The 19,265-nt window shown below is 39.1% G+C and overlaps 1 protein-coding gene across 1 annotated transcript; it reads left to right on the plus strand.

Annotated features, from left to right (window-relative positions):
- Positions 1 to 206: 206 nt before the first annotated feature.
- Positions 207 to 15,443, plus strand: dock (SH2/SH3 adaptor protein dock). The gene is made up of 7 exons (XM_074086212.1): positions 207 to 699; positions 3,850 to 4,043; positions 6,767 to 7,021; positions 8,804 to 8,891; positions 9,813 to 10,003; positions 11,752 to 11,920; positions 12,642 to 15,443. Exons 1-7 carry the CDS (start codon positions 595 to 597, stop codon positions 12,852 to 12,854), a joined length of 1,215 nt encoding a protein of 404 aa, XP_073942313.1. The 5' UTR covers positions 207 to 594; the 3' UTR covers positions 12,855 to 15,443.
- The last annotated feature ends 3,822 nt before the right edge of the window (positions 15,444 to 19,265 follow it).

Genomic DNA, 19,265 nt, shown 5'->3' on the forward strand with positions numbered 1-19,265 from the left:
GGAAAAGAAATGACGTTTATTTACATCTTTACTTGTACTTCATTCCTCTTAGCACCTTTACATAAATATTCGTTATTTGCCTTGGAAATTTTCTAACAAAATAAAATAAAATACTTGTTCTAATTGGAAAAAGAAACTTTTGCCACTGCATTTTGTCTATGATATACATGAAAATTTGTGATAAAAAAACAAATTTTCTTGTCTATTGATTCATCCATCGCTGCCCCACCGACTGATGTGAAATTTTCACGATAATCTTGATATTTTATTGTTTTGTTACAAAATTCTAATTAGAATTTACTTATAAGACAACGGGGCGAGCAATAGTTACTAGGTTTACATTAACTCGGGTCGCGAAAGAGCCTATAGCCTTGTCGTGTATATCACCTGTGCGTTCATCGGGCGACAGCTTTCGATCGGTTTCGCACGTCCTACAATAAACAATTGGTGGTTTTTGCGGTGTATTCGAGCGGACGATCGATCGCGTGTGGTGTTGTGCGGTTGTAATGAGTGGTGCAGCGGCGGGGGCTGCGGAGGAGATGCACCAGTGAGGGCAGAGCGGAGCGCTAGCAGCAGGGCTCGCCCGGGGCTCCGATGTTGGAGACGCGAACGGCGCGCGCCGCAGACTCGGTGTGGGCCAGCAAGCCGCTGCCGGCGCCACACGCCATGGCCACCCCGAGGCATGGGAAAAATGCGCAGGTAACAATAACCACCTACTCCTATGGCCTAACCTTCACACACCCACCATACCCTTCTCTTTAGGAAAATAAAGTCGTGGGTCACTACAAATTTCTGTAGGTATGTTCATCTCAAGGTCTCATGTCTACCCTTGCATAGATCTGGTTGAATCGCCTCTAATTGGTAGCTTCGATGTGGAATTTCCTTTGACATTAACAAGATCCCCTGACTAATTTAACTTGAGTCCTGTCTGTCAGTCAGTGTGTCTGATCATAATGATTCATGGGAAACTCATCTTAGTGGTAGTATTTTCCCTATTCTTATGAATATTTCTTTCTTGTTGTTATAGCTATTAAAATATAATATGTAACAATGCTGTTTTTTTCTGGTGATTTTTTAATGTTCATTCCAATATAGTCCTGAGCCACTTTCATCCAACCTGCTCATGCTCTGTTACTAGGGTAAAAATACTAATTTCTGGTTCTCTCTCTTTTCCTCACGATTCCCAACTGTTTAATTTCCCAACTCATGATTTTCTATGAAATCATGTTTTTTTCGGAACTTTCTTAAAACAAACTTAACCTAACCTACTTCTAATAAAAGTTCAATAGGAAAATACACTGAGGAAAATTGGAGTTAAAAAATTGAAATTTGGTAAATGAAACAGTTGGTATATGAAACATTCGGGAAACAATAATTCTGTGAAAATGCAGAACCCGCTAATTTCTTGACCACCTTATTCTTTTTATATCTTTTATTATATAATTATTATGTCAATATTGAAGGTATTCTAGTTATTGATTGGTTTACTCTATTGTGACTTACACACTTTTAGGCAAGTAATATTATAATGATAATCAGACTACTTGAAGATAATTTTTGGTATGTTATATTTAAAATAGAATATAATTAATTAGAAAATGGCAGCAGGTACAAATTACTACCAAAAGTATTACCAACATAGAGCTAATGGAAAAAAACACAAAAATAAATCTGCACTAAGAATGTAAAGCTTGAGGTATTGATGTAGTTTTACTTTATCTGGGAATCAGTTAAACACAAGCCTTAGATATTGTGCAAGACTGCAAGGCTGCATTATTTTTATACATTCTAGATTACATATTGCTTCTTTGCAACAAAACTGTGCTATCTCCAAAGTTGCGATGTTACTAGATGTCACAGTTTTTTTCGCAAAGGTGCAATATGCTCAAGTGTTAAGGCTTGTTTGAGAAGATGATTCAGTTTAGAATGAACCTTGATAGTGATCATATTGTACAGTATTTTGTTTGCATTAATTAGTCAATGTAACATAAAGATAATACTGTAAAATAAAGTGTTAAATGTTACCTGCAGAAGAATGTTTTTGTATTTGAATGTATTTTAGATCAATTCTCTAATTTGTGTATTCATTTTTTTTCATTCTAGTTGCATAGAAAAGTAGATATGGATACTTATGTTAAGCATTGACTGACTGCCATCAAATATTTTGACTCATTGTTATGTTTTTTTGTTCATTTATAAGTTTATAACAGAGGTGCCCAAACTTAACATTGGTTAAGTCTTTTTGGAATTTTTATTTTTAAATCCAAATTTGTTACTTTTACGGTCATCCCGTAAAACCCATATTAAAAATACAAACTGAAACATAGATGCACAGAAAAACCAGAAAAATAGACCAATTTTGTCCAGTGGTGGTGTAGCGGTATAGCATGTGGCACGGAATGCCAAGGACCTGGGTTCGATTCCCAGCGTTTTTCTTTGCATCTATGTTTGAGTTTGTATTTTCGATATGTACCCAAACTTTTTATTCTCATAGACCACTTTCAAAGTTTTACTGTTTTCGGTAGACCCCCTGCTCTACGTTACGACTATATTCACACCACGTCTCGTTTCCCGTGGACCCTGGAGCTCCACCTGGATGACTTTGGGAAACTCTGATTTATAACAATGTCTACAAAAAATAAATAATAAAAAGTTATCAATGGGACATTTAATGTGAAAAGGTTTTACTGGGTTGAAGGAAGGAACGAAAGTGTCAAGCTTATTTATGATGATGTACAGTCCTGCATTAATGTCTGCCACAGCAGATATTTATGCGCACTTTGTTATGTCACATAATTGTTGGTTGATCATAATGGGTCTAAGTTCTGACTCAGAACACATTGGTTGTGTGCAAACAGAAGATTGTTGTTGTTCTAGCACTAGATGTCTTTTCACTGATATGATGGTGCTGCCTTGGCAAACAATTAACTATTGTCTTTATGTCATATTGTACTGGTTATCATAGTGTTGAGATTGTACTTTGCCTATAGCTATTTTATTATTATTAACTGAAATGGGTGTGATACTCACAGGAATGTAGGCAATTTTTTAATTGCTGACTCACATAATTAAAGCATTATTAAAAGGAATGTTGTGACTCAATGCATTTTTATTGTCATTGGCTGAGCTAAATATGAAATTAAATTAAAATACATATAAAAATGCTAGCCTTTACCATTAGTTTATTGGTCTTCTTTTCTGTTACGTCACACATTGTTGGGGTGCTGACGATTTGTGACACAGGAAGAAAAAGAAAATATGATTTTCATAATATTAAACTGACCAAGCAGCAGGCAGTCCAGCAGGAAGGGGGTGAAATGATCAAAATCTTAAACTTTTCCATTTACAGGTTCATGGTGCCTGCGGCTAGATAGCCTAACTTGTTCAAAAGATATAACTAGCAATGGCGTGGCGCCGTAACAACTCTTTATTTCCACCAGATTGCTAATCTATCGACGTGGAATCGGATTAAGCCGATCAAAAAACGCTTTATGTTCACACAATAAGAACGAGAGACGTGTCACCGTCGGTAAGCGTCGTGTCGCGTCGGGCTAGCCGATAGTAGTAGATTGTACAACAAGAGCATAAAGCGAGCTATTTTACCCGAGACGTTCATATAGCCACTCGAGCCGGTACGGTGAGGGTAGATAGACACGTCGAGGGGAAAATAGGTTTTAATGCTCGAGTTTTACACTGCTTTTCACTTCGATTGTGAGATTAAATAATAAGGCCCCTTTTTTATGTTTTTATTTAGGCTTTTGTTTACGTAAGTGGTTTTCCAATTGGCCAATTTTTATTTCTCCTACATTGGGTCAACCCCGACCTTACGGTATATTGTTTCTATTTCAGGATGACGTGTGCTACGTAGTCGCGAAGTACGACTACGCGGCGCAGGGCGCGCAGGAGTTGGATCTGCGCAAAAACGAGCGCTACTTGTTGCTCGATGACACCAAGCACTGGTGGCGCGTGCAGAACGCGCGCTCGCAGTCCGGATACGTGCCCAGTAACTACGTCAAGAAGGAGAAGCCTTCGCTGTTTGACAGGTGACTTTGACAGGCTAGTGCTGTGCCGGATTAGCCACGTAGCAAGAGTAGCAAATGCTACGGGCCCCGCGCACCAAAGCTTTCTCCATAGTAGGGTGTGGTGTGGCTCACAACCGTTTTGCCCGCCCGTTCCAGTGTGTTATGAATATTGATGCATACAAACGATCGCCCGTTTCTACTAATATAGAGCCTGGCCAAGCTAAGTCTGCAACGGAATAATTTGGCAACACTGTATTTTAACGTCAAACTACGTACATAATATGTGTTACATTTGCAGTGTTACCATATTATTCTCTGCAGAGTTAGCTTGGCCAGGCTCTAAGGATGAATACTTCACTTAAAAGAGAACTTGTATCAGAAGTTGACGCAAATAGTTATCGTATGCATCAATATTCATAACACTGGAACGGGCGGGCAAAACGCTCGTGAGCCAGACCCAGTAATAAATATCAATTTAGATAGAAGCGTGAAAATGTTTTCAAATCGATACTGTCACCACTAAACCGACGCGATACCGCCGCCAAACAAACAGATAGGTAGTACTTATCAAAATTATGAGAACTAATGTTTAACTCGTATCTAATGTATGTATGTAAACACTTTATTGTACAATAGTAAAAAAAAAAACAAAATACAATGAGGACTATCGTTTTTTGTCTCACTAGATGGCGCACTGTTGCGTGAAGTCTGTTTTTAAGGGTGTGAAAACAAAGTTTAGATTAAAATCATATTTAATACACCTTAAAACCGTATCATAAAAATATCGAGCATGCCATAGTGTTGCATAATCCCCGTTTTGTTCGGAAAAAAGGGAGGACAAAGGTTTCCGAAAGACAAAACTGTCTCAAAACACAGACATTCATTGCCCCGGCACGCATATTTGCCATAATTAATTTCAGATATTGCAAAATATTCACAAAATTATTCTAATTATAAATAAACCCGCGTAGCTCACCCAACAACTATGAGATTTGACATTTCGGAGACCTCACGCTACACTAGCGCCTCTAGTGGCGAATTCATACGCGATAGCCCTCATTGACAAACTTTGAGATACCTGTACAAATCCTTGATATTGATATGGTCAATTGATAGTCCTAGATTGATATTGATAGTGATATTATCATCTATATTTTCGCATAAATACAACCCAGGGCTTTTCAAGGCTAGAGTGAATAGGCTTTTACTGAACCAATGAGATACCTTTGGCCTCATCTGAACTTCACGTCAGGTCAGGGGTTAATCACGGTCAGTTTAAAAAAAAAGTGGTTAGTTTTGTCACAGAATAAGTAATAGTACAAGTACAGAAGTTTCACTGCCGTACAAAAGTGACGTTTAGGCATAAGAATCGTGCCTGCTTTATGCTTCTCTGTCTATCGCATAACTCGTGTTCACTCGAACGCGTTGAGTCGCACTGAATCGCCTCAACGTTGGGGAGGCCCGGCATGTACTTGTAGCTCGGCGGCGGAATGGCCTAGTGACACCCCCCTGGTTTTGTATACTTATGTATGTATAATAGATTTGCTTGTTAAAATGTAAGACCATGTCATAATATTCGTGCCATAATTTTTCAAATAGAATGCAGTTAATCTACCTTATAATCGATTTATACGATTATTTGCTACCTTTAGCTACTTGAGAAGAAACGCATTTCCGAATTTAGGGTCTCAAATTGCATCAAAATCAAATGAGCGGTTTAAGCATGGCGACGTAACAGACAAAATTACTTACGCATTTATAATATTAGTAGTGAAGTATAGATGAATTCAATACTATTATGTTTTTACAATGAACAGTGATGTCATCTCAGGTCATTCACTACGTACGACATTCAGCGAATCATCTGACCCAAAAGGAAATAATTGAAAATTGGAACTGAGATCAAAGCGTGACGTATTAGGGGATAACGGCAAACAATAATATTGTGACTACATCATCTGGGCCTCGTCAATATGATACTGTTTATTCTCTAACGGTACACAGTAAAACAAATGCTTGCTTAATTCTTTGTGTGAATTATTTACCTGTACTTGCCTGTACTATAGTTAATAATGTTGAGTCCATATTGAGTACAGTCAAGTACATAAACTTGTGTTTGTGAGCAAACATACGAGTATTATCAAAAATATCTGCACACGACTATTGATAATGGTTATGAACTATTGTAACAAGTTTATGAACTCGACTGTATTAGTATAATAGAAACAATGCAATTTCTGGGAAAAAAACTATGCTGTCTTTGCCAGGGCTTCAAATTATCTACATACTAAGGGGCTGTTTCACCATCCATTGATTAGTGTTAACTGACGGTTAAATGTGATGCCGTCTCTATTTGTTTTGTTTGAATAGACGGAGACGGCATCACATTTAACCGTCAGTTAACACTAATCAATGGATGGTGAAACAGCCCCTAAATTTCATATACTCGTAACTCGGTTCAGCGGTTTAAGCGCGAAGAAGTAAAATCCTAATAAATATTTTATTGAAATAATATAACAGGTCACTCACTTGTTAACAGCCATGGTATGCCCAACTGTTTCGGACCAATCCGTCGTTCGTTGTGGGTGTAGTTTTACGGTAGTTTTAATTTCAAAGATAAGATAGTAAAAAGCATCATAGTAGCAACTTTTGTCTAAAACGATTGATATTGATTGCTCAATCACTGCATTCGTGAAAAGCAACCACCCCCAAAGCTCGTCTCAACGGCAATAATCCTCTTCCAGCATCAAGAAAAAGGTGAAAAAGGGGTCTGGCTCGAAGACCCTCCCCTCCAACAGCTCGCCGGTGCGCGGCGGGCCGGAGTCCCCGGGCGCGCGGCGCGCCGAGCCCACTGAGGCCCTGGGTGCTGCCGTTGTCAAATACAACTACCAGGCGCAGCAGCCCGACGAACTCTCGCTCACAAAGGGCACTCGGATCCTGATACTAGAGAAGAGCAACGATGGATGGTGGCGGGGGCAGTACCAGGGGCATACCGGATGGTAAGTTCACTCACATGTGGTATACTAGCGTTGCTATCATCTGAGCTTTTTGGCCGTAAAACCATGTTTCTAACCTCTCGCTCGCTCTTGAGAGGTTTCTAAATGGCTTCAAGAAAGATCATATGATGCGACAGAGCAACTTCTTGCACGGTGACACACACACACACGCACACACACACGCACACGCACACCCACACAGGATAGATGACCTAACTGTGTGTACATCTACGAGGCTTATTTATTTATTTGTTACTCTCTATATTTATTAGTTATTATAAAAGACTGTTACTTATAATATAATATTGTCAATAAGTGTTAAAAATGTTGGAGGAGCGGAGCGTTCTAATACAGGCTTTTTAGCCTAAAGGGACGCCCCAGGTACTGTAAACCTACTTACTTATAAATATGAAATAAAGTTTTTTTTTTTTTTTTTTATTAACATGGTTTTATGGCCCTAGGGCTCAGATTATAGGGGCGCTGGCTGGTAAACTTATTGTGATGTAGGTAGTTTGGCGTCACGTGACATGTGGCGCTTACGTCAGTTCGGATCGGAGGAAACTGTTGGATGTTATTGACGTAATTCCTTGGTGTGCTTTCCGAATTATTCAGAAGTTCTCTCAGATTCCCGAATACAATTACACTTATAAAGATACTTTAAATGTAAAGCCGATTTTAGACTTGCAAGAAAAATCGTGCAAGTTGCGTTACATTCCGAGGCCGTAAAGCCAACGAGTTTGTAGTGGTCAATCGAGCGCCGCAATGTAATGCAACTTGCACGATTTTTCTTGCAAGTCTAAACTCGGCTTTATGAAAAGGGCGAGGGTCGAACAAGGAAAAAAAACTAATGTGGTTTAACAAGAAAGACTGATCCAAGCACAGCACAAGCCCTAACAGGAGAATGCTCTTCTGCCTACATTCCAGTAAATGCCTGAAGCAAGACTGTGGGTAGATAAGAAACATTGTACTCATTGTTGATTGTGTTGCATTTTTGAAACTTTGCACACATATATTTTTTACACTCTTCTGTAGCTAACCGGGGTTTACAAGATTGCCTACTTTATAGTCTGTCAAAAAAGAGTAGAAATTAAAAAGTGGCAACACTGTAGTGTCATCCCTTTCAAACCCTGTCAAACCAAAAAGGGAGGACACTACAGTGTTGAGTGTTGCTACTTTTTAATTTCTACTCTTTTTTGACAGGATATATGTTTCTCCAGACATTTATATGCTAGTTATAATCGTAAGAAGATTCACGCTTTTCGAGACCAGAAATAGGGAGCATAAAATGCCGCGCGATCTATATTAGTAGTGAGACCAACATTTAATCTAGGAAAAAATCAGACTTACTGCTGATATCTTTAACACTGCAGTACGATATACTCCCTTTTGCTCGCGACTTTAAAAAATAAAAATATATATTTTTATTATCAGACAACTAATTTGGTCCATAGCATGTTAGTAACAATAGAAACTTAAGAACTATGTTTGTTGAAAGTTCTAATGCACCTAATGTTTGTCAGAATGAATTTTTGTCATAACTCTTTTTTTCTCTGAATCCAATAATTGTTCAGCATTGTTAAAAAACAAACCTAATCTAACTTATAGTTTTCTATAGAACGACCATTTAAAATTTCAGAAAAATTTGAGGTTTCAGTGGGAAAATTTTTATGTCAAACGATGATTCGGGCAAACATTACAGTATGAATAACGAAAAGTATGCGAACTTTGGCGCTCCCAAATCGCAGTCTTCATTGACGCTGTACTAAAAACAACTTTTCTCCACAGGTTCCCTTCAAACTACACGAGCGAAGAAGGCGACAACGAGGACCCTGTACATACGTACGCCATGGCGGAGAACGTATTGGACATCGTCGTAAGTAGGCCGACTTGCTTGGGCCAGGGGGCTATTCCGGAGTTCGAATCGTACCGTACAACCTCTTATTGAATAATACTATAGCGTGAGCAGGGCGTTACGATACGAAATTTAAATTTTAACTTCGGAGTATACAAGCAGCTTTCTTGTAAATCGCGTGACTGCGGATTGGCAAAATGCCAGAGTTCATTAACCTTGGGGTTAAGTACACTGAACTACAAGCACACTTAACTTCCAGTGGAGTTCTAATGAAATTGGGGGTAAAAGTACATTTTTACATAATTAGCCTCCTGGGGTTGAAAGTGATAATACTAGTACATTTTGTTAGCATGCAGCAGTTTGAAAAAGGAATAAAGTGTCATTTTCCGTGTATCATTCAAACTTACAAAAAAATAAATTCAACTTTATCTATGGTACATTAAGGTTTAAATTTCGATGTCATATTTTGTTTTATGATGACGGGTCGCAGGAGGTTATCCTCGTCGTATTCTATGTTTAACAAACACGATCTGTCATTTTGTCGCTTGTTGCATCAAAAAGGGCGTTAAAGGCAACACTCGCCCGTTGCACCCAGATGGTTAAGAGGGTTTATACCTGCTGAGCTGGCAACGTTGCATTTTTCTTAGTTTTTCTCGATTATTCCATAAAAATTGAATGAAAATTCAAAATGGTGTCTGATAGCGAACCCTTCTTAATATATAAGTTAATATGGCTACTCCAATAATTATACGTTTTTAAGGAATATAAAAGTCTATCACGAATAATTATTGGAGTAGACACATTAACTTATATCAGACAACATTATTAATTATCATTCAATTTTTATAGAATAATCGAGAAAAACTCACAAAAATGCAACATTGCCAGCTCAGCAGGTCTAAACGCTCTTAAGGCCGGCCCTCACCAAACTGTAACTTGCAGGTGGCGCTTTACTCGTTCACGTCAAACAACGAGCAGGAACTATCGTTCGAGAAGGGCGACCGGCTGGAGATCGTGGAGCGGCCCCCGTCCGACCCGGAGTGGTACCGCGCGCGAGACTCGCGCGGCCGCGTCGGGCTCGTGCCGCGGAACTACCTACAGGAGCTGGCCGACTACCTCGCCATGCCCTACAGGTATAGCATCGTGGGTCGTTGGTCGTGGGCCCTCGCCTACTTTATAAAGGACCAGTTAAAACTAAGCATAACAGCCGAACGGGGTTTACTAATGTTTCGGCGAATAACGTTTGGCAACCTGTTTCATTTCGCAACTTTTCATTTCCCAACTGTTTAATATTTCTGAAACTGTAAATATTTCAGGATTTTTATAAAACTAACCTAACCTAACACGATGGCCCTGATATAAATCCTGAAATATTTACAGTTTTAGAGTTTGCGAAATGAAAAGTTGCGGAATGAAACAGGTTGCCAAACGGTACGTTGCGAAAAGGTAGTACTCGGCCGAAAGGAATTTTGTAAAGTACAACTGGTTCATTGAGAAAAAAAACTTAAGAATTTCGAAATAATATCCAACATAATAAAGCTGGTGAACCACGTCTAGGGTGTAACTTAAAAAAGTCTGTTAAAAAGGTTAGGTCTCAGGAGAATAGATTGATTCACAAGAGCTGGCACGAATTAATTGAACGAAAGTTCACTGGTCACTCACTGTGTCCTGTCCAAATGCAGGTCCTAACCAACGAAAATAGAGCCTTAACTACATAACTTCGAGTTGACTGCTAACCCAGGGTTAAATAGTGTCAAATAGTAGGAAATTATCATCTATAAAGTATGTCGCACCAATTTTGCCCATTTTTAGCACCCCCCACCCCCACGTATGAAATTGCAATTGTTTTGTTCCTGTGTCATAAACATAAACCGCCTGACCTCTCACCCAAATGTGTGACACGATTTATAGATGACCAAAGACTTAATTTTTTTTTTAGTATCAACCAACTCTTTAGCAAAGTTTGTTGCCATTTTAAGATCTTTTGAGTCACCTATTAAAAGTATGATTTTATGGGGTACAAATCTTTTAAGGCTATTTCCTTTATGGCGCATCTAAGCGTGGCGTTTTGACATTCATAAGTGCTTGTTATAGCCTAAATTGAATAAAGATATTTTGACTTTGACTTTGACTTTGTTAGTCGCAAATATTTTTCTAAAAAAGTTTATCACTGATGTTTCCTGAGTGACGGGACAGAATATCAGTACTAAAAAGTTGATTGACCCTGCCCTGGACCGTGCAGTAAGCCTCATTGTGTTTGTACCATCAGCCAAATAAGTGGTCTATCAATTTTTAAACAAGTTCGTATCAAATGATTAATTGATTATGTCGCTAAAGTCGAACTTTCAAGTTGACAGACTCGTCTATTGACATTATTGTTTTATGACGTGCAAGCGATTATCAACTTTAGGGTGGTAGACCATATATTTGGCTGATGGCACAAGCTAAGGCTGGCAACAATTTCCAAACTCTTTAACAAACTAGAGTATTTTTAATGTAATTTTAAGTGTAATCAATAGAGAGCGGATTTGAAGTGGCGATTACAAGTTTAATATGGATATGACTAGTGCGATTGGTTAGATAGATAAATAGATTTATTCATTAGATAGTATCGTATTGTTTATTGCTTTTACAGTTATATTATTACTTACTTACTTACCGTAATGCAATCTTATAGACAATTTAATAAATGTTATTCTTGCAACAAACTATATAATGTAAAGATTTTTTTCATTCTAATTCTCCTTGTTTCATACATCTCAAACATAAATACTTACTTGTACTAGTCTTATCCATATTAAACTTGTAATCGCTACTTGAAATCCGCTCTCTAGTAATCAACTTGTTTTTTGTTAATAAACGTTTTTTTTGTTGTATGCAGCGAGGCGGGGTCGGGCGGCGGCGCGGGCGCTGGGGCGGGGGCGGGGGCGGGCGCGGGGGCGGCGGGCCGCGCCTGGTACTACGGCGCCGTCACGCGCACGCAGTGCGACGCGCTGCTCAACCAGCACGGACACGACGGGGACTTCCTCATAAGGGACTCCGAGACCAACGTGAGCGCATTCATAAATCTCTACTTCCCTACTAAAACACATACAGGTCAGGTTAGGATTTGATTTGGCTATTGCAGTGAAATATCACATAACCCTCGATAAACCATTAAAATCATACAAAAATAAAAGTAACATTGTTACGATTGTGATTGGGAAGGGGAACACAGCTCAGCCCATTGCAAATCCGTTTACGATATTACGCAAAGGTACCGCCATTATTTGTAAAATAATTCTAAGAACCTTTTCATCACACTTGCTCGTAAACAGTGTCGTAACATGCAGGCTACCTTGGTTACAACCACTCAAAAAAACCCTCGAGCTTAATGTGCTTCTCATGAAACCAACCCGTGGGCGGTAAATGAGTCATTGCCCGTACAAATTTTCATGCCATGAAGCCCAAGGTCGGTAAATGAGTTTGTTACTGCGTGGTGTGCTGCTGCTCCGTGCACACACGCCATGCACATGCTGCGGAGGGGGGGGGGGGGAGGTCGGTTGGAAGCTGGCTGCCAAGAGCGCAGCCATACAATTTTACTCGCAAATGTGATGAATAACATTGTATGTTGCACGGGCGGTACTAGAATTACGAACATCGACTCATTAAAGCCCTCAGTCTTCGACTTCAGGCTTCTAATAGACTCTCGTTCGTAATTCCTTATTTACCGCCCCTAAGACACAATGTACTATAATGAACAAATGATGAGGATTGTTGTTGGACCCCCAGGTGGGCGACTACTCGGTGTCCCTGAAGGCGCCGGGCCGCAACAAGCACTTCCGCGTGCACGTGGCGGGCGCGCTGTACTGCATCGGGCAGCGCAAGTTCCCCACTCTGGACCAGCTGGTGGCGCACTACCAGCGCGCGCCCATCTACACCAACAAGCAGGGGGAGAAGTTGTATCTGGTGCGCCCGCTGCCCAAGGCGGACCCGCCCTGCTGAGTGCCTCGCGCTACACCACCCTGCCACCTGCCCGCTGATGGACCCACGTTACGTATACAATAACCAGAACAAAAATTATTCATCTTCGTTAACAATTTGTACATAACAGTTTTTAATGGCTGGAGCTTTCTTTCAAGCTTGGTAAGGCTCCGTTTCCACCAAAGATGTGCGAGGAATGTGTTCTTCATGAACCAACAGAAACGCTTCGTTTACCTATCCTCGCACAGCACATCTCCGGTGGAAACAGCTGAGCGGATTGAGGCGAGGTAAATTCTATTAGCTAATGAAAAACACATTTCTCGCAACACATCCTCGCGCATTTCTTGTGGAAGCGGAGCCCAATGGCTGAAACCTCCTTTCAAGATTGGTATTGGATGGATTGGCCTGTCAGAATACTTTCATTAGATCTACTGTCATTCAGTGCAAATAGAAAATCGTCCACATAAATCAACTGTTTTGAATTCGGACCAAAATTAATAACTTCCGAAGTGAATATTGTCAAAATGTAGTGCTAAAAATATTTAGGACTAAATTTCTTTTTGTGTCCGAGTTTGGCTTATTATAATTTATAATTAATTAAGCGATAATGAATGAAGTCTGAATTAAGACCGAAATGTAATAATGTAAGCTTAGAACGAATGATTCAGGTGGCACATATTTACAAATAGTAATTTTTCGAGTCTACGCTAACACAAATGGTAATTTCTTCTCACAACCTATAGATATCAAATTTGTCAATTTTAGCATGGAATAAGATTCCATTTTGACGATATTCAAGATGGAATTTGTCTGCTTGGACAAGTTTCGAGTTGTAAATTTTCGATTTGTACTTAATAATAGTAAATCTTTCATTACTTTAGTTGGTATTAATTTAATATCAAATAACTAGGGGTTTACCTAAAACCGAAAAATGTGGCTAGCAACCCCGAGACAGGAGATAAAAGGTATCGTAAAATTAACATGATGTTCCGGCCGTACCACGATTAGACTGGGTCGAGATGATTTTAACGATATCTTTGCAGGATCAAGTCTCAAGAATTAGTTATTACTGTGATACCCATAGCATCACCAACTCATTATAACATTTAGTTGTACCCATCTACAAGATGAACTTTGATTCCATGGAAAAAAAACCACTCGGTATGTTAGATCCAAATTAAAATTCATCAGATTTCAATGTAATTATCGAAGAAATTACTAAATTTACTTATGAATAAAATCAATTTTGATATAATTAGTAACGTGGCTTTCCCAGCAGTGGGCAGTGGGGCCCGGCCAAGCGACAACTAGTATTACTAAGGCGCCATGTATACTCAAAAAAAAAAGACGCGGACGCCTCGTCGGAATAGCTACGGGCGGTTACGCTATTTTACATGTTAATAATAAAAAAATGTCAAAATTTCATAACCGCACGGATTTGAACCCCGAGCTTAGAGGAATTATCAGCTGGTTCAAAAGCGACGATCGCGTCTTTTTTTTTGTATGAAACGCGCTTGACTTTGCTCTACCTTCGAGATTTCTTTTGAGATGTTAGCTAAGAGTCAAATGATTAGGTGAATTATTAGGTTACTAAAGCCGTGTGTTTCGCGTTATGTTCCTACCTACCACTAATTTGGACAAATGCAAATTAGGACACTCCTGATAAAGGTTTCTGTGGCAGGCTAGATGGCGCTAGTGTTGTGAGCTCCGTTAGACAAACTGGAAATTTGCGTCACGTTTGGAATTGGTTAAATATCAAGAGCCAGTCACAAGCAAGACTAACGTCAAACGGACTTCTCGTTACTATATGTAAAAAACTTAAGTAAATGACCTGTTGTATAGGTAATACGGTATTTGACAACTCCTGAATCTGCCATGCCTGATATATTATTATGAAAATATAGATATACAGACAGTGTTTAGCGAAGAGAAAACTTAAATCGGTTTTAAATTATATTTATACTTATTTGTTGAAAAATCTTTATACCTGTCTCTTTCTTAAACGGTTTTCTCTATGCAGCAAGTATGGCGCTGCTTGCTTGTGACGTCACATGCAAGTATGTCTTTCTCTGTCTAATCTTGAATTTCAAACCTTTATAACTTTCTTATTTGTAAAGGTAGCTTATAAATTGTTTCTCTATTTGATAACAGACGTTGTGAAGTTTTAATGAATATATAAAAAAAATACAAATAACGTATTGATATGGAGCTTATCATTTTGCGAATTTGGAACGTCAATTTTATACGGACACGTTACTACTACATACAACTGAGGTTATTGCCTAACGTTTCTGACGCTCGCGATCGCAATCAAATGACAGATTTCTCATACAAAAACTGTTTCTGACGCTCGCAATCGCAATCAAATGACAGATTTCTCATACAAAAACTGTTTCTGACGCTCGCGATCGCAATCAAATGACAGATTTCTCATACAAACACTGTTTCTGACGCTCGAGATGCAATCAAATGACAGATTTCTCATACAAACACTGTTTCTGACGCTCGCGATCGCAATCAAATGACAGATTTTTTATACAAAAATGTTTCTGACGCTCGCGATCGCAATCAAATGACAGATATCTCATACAAAAACTGTTTCTGACGCTCGCAATCAAATGACAGATTGCTAATACAAAAACTGTTTCTGACGCTCGCGATCGCAATCAAATGACAGATTTCTCATACAAAAACTGTTTCTGACGCTCGCGATCGCAATCAAATGACAGATTTCTCATACAAAAACTGTTTCTGACGCTCGCTATCGCAATCAAATGACAGATTTCTCATATAAAATCTGTTATTTGATTGCGATCGCGAGCGTCAGAAACGTTAGGCAATACGGCCTCTGGCCATTTACTAAAGTTTTTCACCTATAACACCATCGACTGATATTTCGCCCGTCATGAAACCCTCATTGTGATGTCGGTTCCGATTTGTCGACAAGACAGCCTCTAGATTGTCGAGATGCTCAATGTTAGTTTTTGCATAGAAATTGAACCTGGAAACAATTTGTGGAGCTGCATTGTTTATGCATTGCTAAGACCACCCCTGGACGCCTACCGTTAGATTTGTTGCAAGATCTGCAAGTATTTTTAAATGTAATTTTGCACATGAATTTTGAAATCCGGAGGTGTGAGCCCGGATTTGAACCCACGATGCTCTGATTGAGGGGCCATTAGGTCAAACCAATACGCCACCATGCTACCATGACGCTAGTAAATCGAAATATCGGGCTTTTATTGGTGGAAGAAAGCTGGTTAGCTCAAGATCATTCCATAGGGGGCACTTTGATCTCAAACATAACGTCCCTAGAGGCTGTCTTGTCATTCGTTTTTGGTAGATTCAGGGGCTGTTTCACCATCCATTGATTAGTGTTAACCGACGGTTAAATGTGTTGCCGTCTCCGTCTATTCGAACAAAACAAATAGAGACGGCATCACACCTAACCGCCAGTTGACACTAATCAATGGATGGTGAAACAGCCCCTCAGACTTAATCAAGAGTACTTCATATCATAATACCGTGATCGTCTTCATACTGATGATGATTGTAATAACACAATGCGAAACCTGAATTAACGAACAAACACAATTGAACACCATTTCTCAAACAAATCTATCACTAGTTTAGATCTTAGTGAAATTGAAACTCATCTCGCATCTTCCAGCATCATTTTACTCCATTAGTTCGCGGGACAAAGTCAATTTTGTATAGTAAATTCATTCTCAGTCTAGGATGTTGGGTTGAAGAATCGAGTGTAATTAAGTTTCTGAAGTAGCACACGTTTATTAGACTCATGTTTGGTTCATAGTACAAGTTTATGAGGCTCCATTTAGGGTTCCGTACGTCAAAAGAGAAAAAAAGAACTATTATAAGGTACACTTTGTTTTCTGTCTTTCAAGACCCTTTTATCGAGTTGCAATTAATATGAAAAACTCAGCTACAAATCAGAAGAAATAACCATATTGTAAATGTTTTTTTATTTAAAAACCGTGGGAATCAAAACCTATCGGGTATTCCTCGTTGACTTGCAACTAAACCGCAAAAGATACTTTGTTTTTCGTAAAAACAATGTGTGCCCCAAATTCATTTTTGCTCGCTTTAATTTGTACGGAACTCTCAGTGCACGAGACCGACTCGCACTTGGCCGGTTTTTTCATACTAATGAATCTGTTCGTAAACTAATTAAATTAATCAAAGAGTGCCGCCGATTTCGCTGTTTCCTAAACGTGACATCGGCTAAGTAGATTATTTTGAATAGTAGATAATGACCTCTTTGGTCGCTTATGATCTTTGTTGACTGATTTTAGAGATTAGATACAAACAATTGATTTGGTGTTGACGTGAAAGGATCAAATCGAAGCGAGTCTGTGGGAAAACGCGAAACCGGCCGCTGCCCTAGTTTAAAATGGCGTTGAAACAACGCCGTATTATATAATAATTACAATAATAAAAACCAAAAATTGGCTTCTTTATCGCATCTCTATAATAACATAAGAGCATTTTCTATATCATATTATTTAGGTTAGTTAGTCAGTCGTAAGTACGGTAGAGTAATATTAAAATGATTTTATAGTTCAACTGTGTTTCATACTGTGTAGGGTTCGACGCGGCTGATCGTTCGCGTCGGATTTAGTTGGAATGCTTACAAGAATGACTATTATAATGTGATCGTTATTATAAAAACATTTTATACACCCACACCTATACATACACCGCATATAACGTTGTGATGTTTGGCTATGTAAGTTATAATGTAAGTCATTGTCAGGGAAGATCGCGGAACGTGGGTATTTTGTACTTTTTTATATGAAGCGGGTAACGCTAGGAATAGTAACACATGCCCGATCGTGATATCGTAACTATTTAGTACATTGAAGTCTGATTAGTACGAACTTAGACTAACTTTCCGCTACCAAACCTACCTTGTAGTATTGTGACAACGAAATAGGCCCTATTGCGCTTGAGACGACCGCGGTTTAAACCGACATTCCTCCTTGAAATGTGTAATACACAATGATCTAATACACTACAAAACACCACTGCCATTGTTATAGAGTAAATTTAACTACTGCGTTTCCTCGCTCTTACGGTAACGTTTAGAACGAATGTAGCGCACGTAATCGGCAATCAAATGGTTAGACGAGCGCCGGCCAACTGAGGGACGCGTTAATAAGTTAGAATGAGAGGGGAAATTGATGCTCTTACTCTAAATGACACCAGTACACAGTGGCTCACTACATGCCATCACCGTTACGTACAGGGGCCAATTATGCAGTAACGCGGACAAATGCCAGCGGGCAATGGACCGTGGTACGCAATGTCGATATTGGTTTTTAGGCTCACTTCAAAAATCGATCGCCTATTGCTCAGTTGGCACGGACTGCTACGTCCAACGTAAATTGGTAGGCAACAGTGGACCATGATCCACAGTGTACTAAGGTGTCGTGTAATCGCGTCCGAGTTGACAGACGTTATAACAAGTGCGAGCAGTCATAAGATTGTCGTTTAAACCCCGGTCGTGGGTTCGGAATCTCAATCGATTTCCACTGATGTGACTCTCACTAGTCAACGCCGGCATCACAAACCAATGCTTCGCTTGTACATGTAATTTCAGATTTATATATAAACGTTTTATACGTCTTTTGTGAGAGAACGACGGCAGCTGTTGTGTTGTTTATTTTATTTTTTTATATTATTTATGACGATTTTGTAGATATGGTTAACACTAGAAGATTATCACAGCAACGATTTATGTTTTTTTATTTTTTTTTGAGCTGATTTAATGTAGTGCGAGTAGTTTAGATACAGCGGACTTTACTGTTCCGGACACAAAAAATATTAAGCTCGAAATACGTCGGTTATGAATTCTAATAAATTCTGTAGTAAGCTTCTGACGGTATTGTTTACGCAAAGTTGTAACTTGTATAACTTCAGATGGTGACAACAGTTTCAATCCATTTGTGTCAGGTTTGTCTCCCAAATGGATTGGCATCAGTGGCTTACTCGGATAAATATTCAGCGTTTTTGCGGTGTTATTTCTTCATTACCGTTTCTGCAAGTATTATTAAGAGATAATGCTCAGGATTAAATGAAAACTCAAGACTTGTCCTTCCGTTGTGCTAATTACGTAATGGTAATGACGTTTTTACACAGCGGTCAAAACGCTCGAATGTTCACCCACTCGTCCACTCGAAGCTGGTTGCAACCTTAATTATTAAAGCTAAAGCTTTTTTGGTTAATAGCCCACATTTGTAGTAATCCAATGTAAAAAGACCTAATCAGAGTTTGACGTTTCTTTTGCCATTAAACTATTTATTTTACGCAGAATGTAAACGCCAAACGCTGTGAGGCGTTTTGCTTTAGCGTTGATTCCATTGTCCGCACAGGGCAGCCAACACTCCATTTCTAAAGTATTAAAATTGCTCG

This window comes from Choristoneura fumiferana, chromosome 3 (genome assembly GCF_025370935.1).
Source record: "Choristoneura fumiferana chromosome 3, NRCan_CFum_1, whole genome shotgun sequence".
Lineage (NCBI taxonomy): Eukaryota > Metazoa > Arthropoda > Insecta > Lepidoptera > Tortricidae > Choristoneura > Choristoneura fumiferana.

Coding starts and splice junctions, on each gene's coding strand:
- dock (XM_074086212.1), top strand. CDS start 595: ATGTTGGAGACGCGAACGGCGCGCGCCGCAGACTCGGTGTGGGCCAGC. Junction 8,892..9,812: donor AGAACGTATTGGACATCGTC/GTAAGTAGGCCG, acceptor TGTAACTTGCAG/GTGGCGCTTTACTCGTTCAC. Junction 10,004..11,751: donor TACCTCGCCATGCCCTACAG/GTATAGCATCGT, acceptor TGTTGTATGCAG/CGAGGCGGGGTCGGGCGGCG.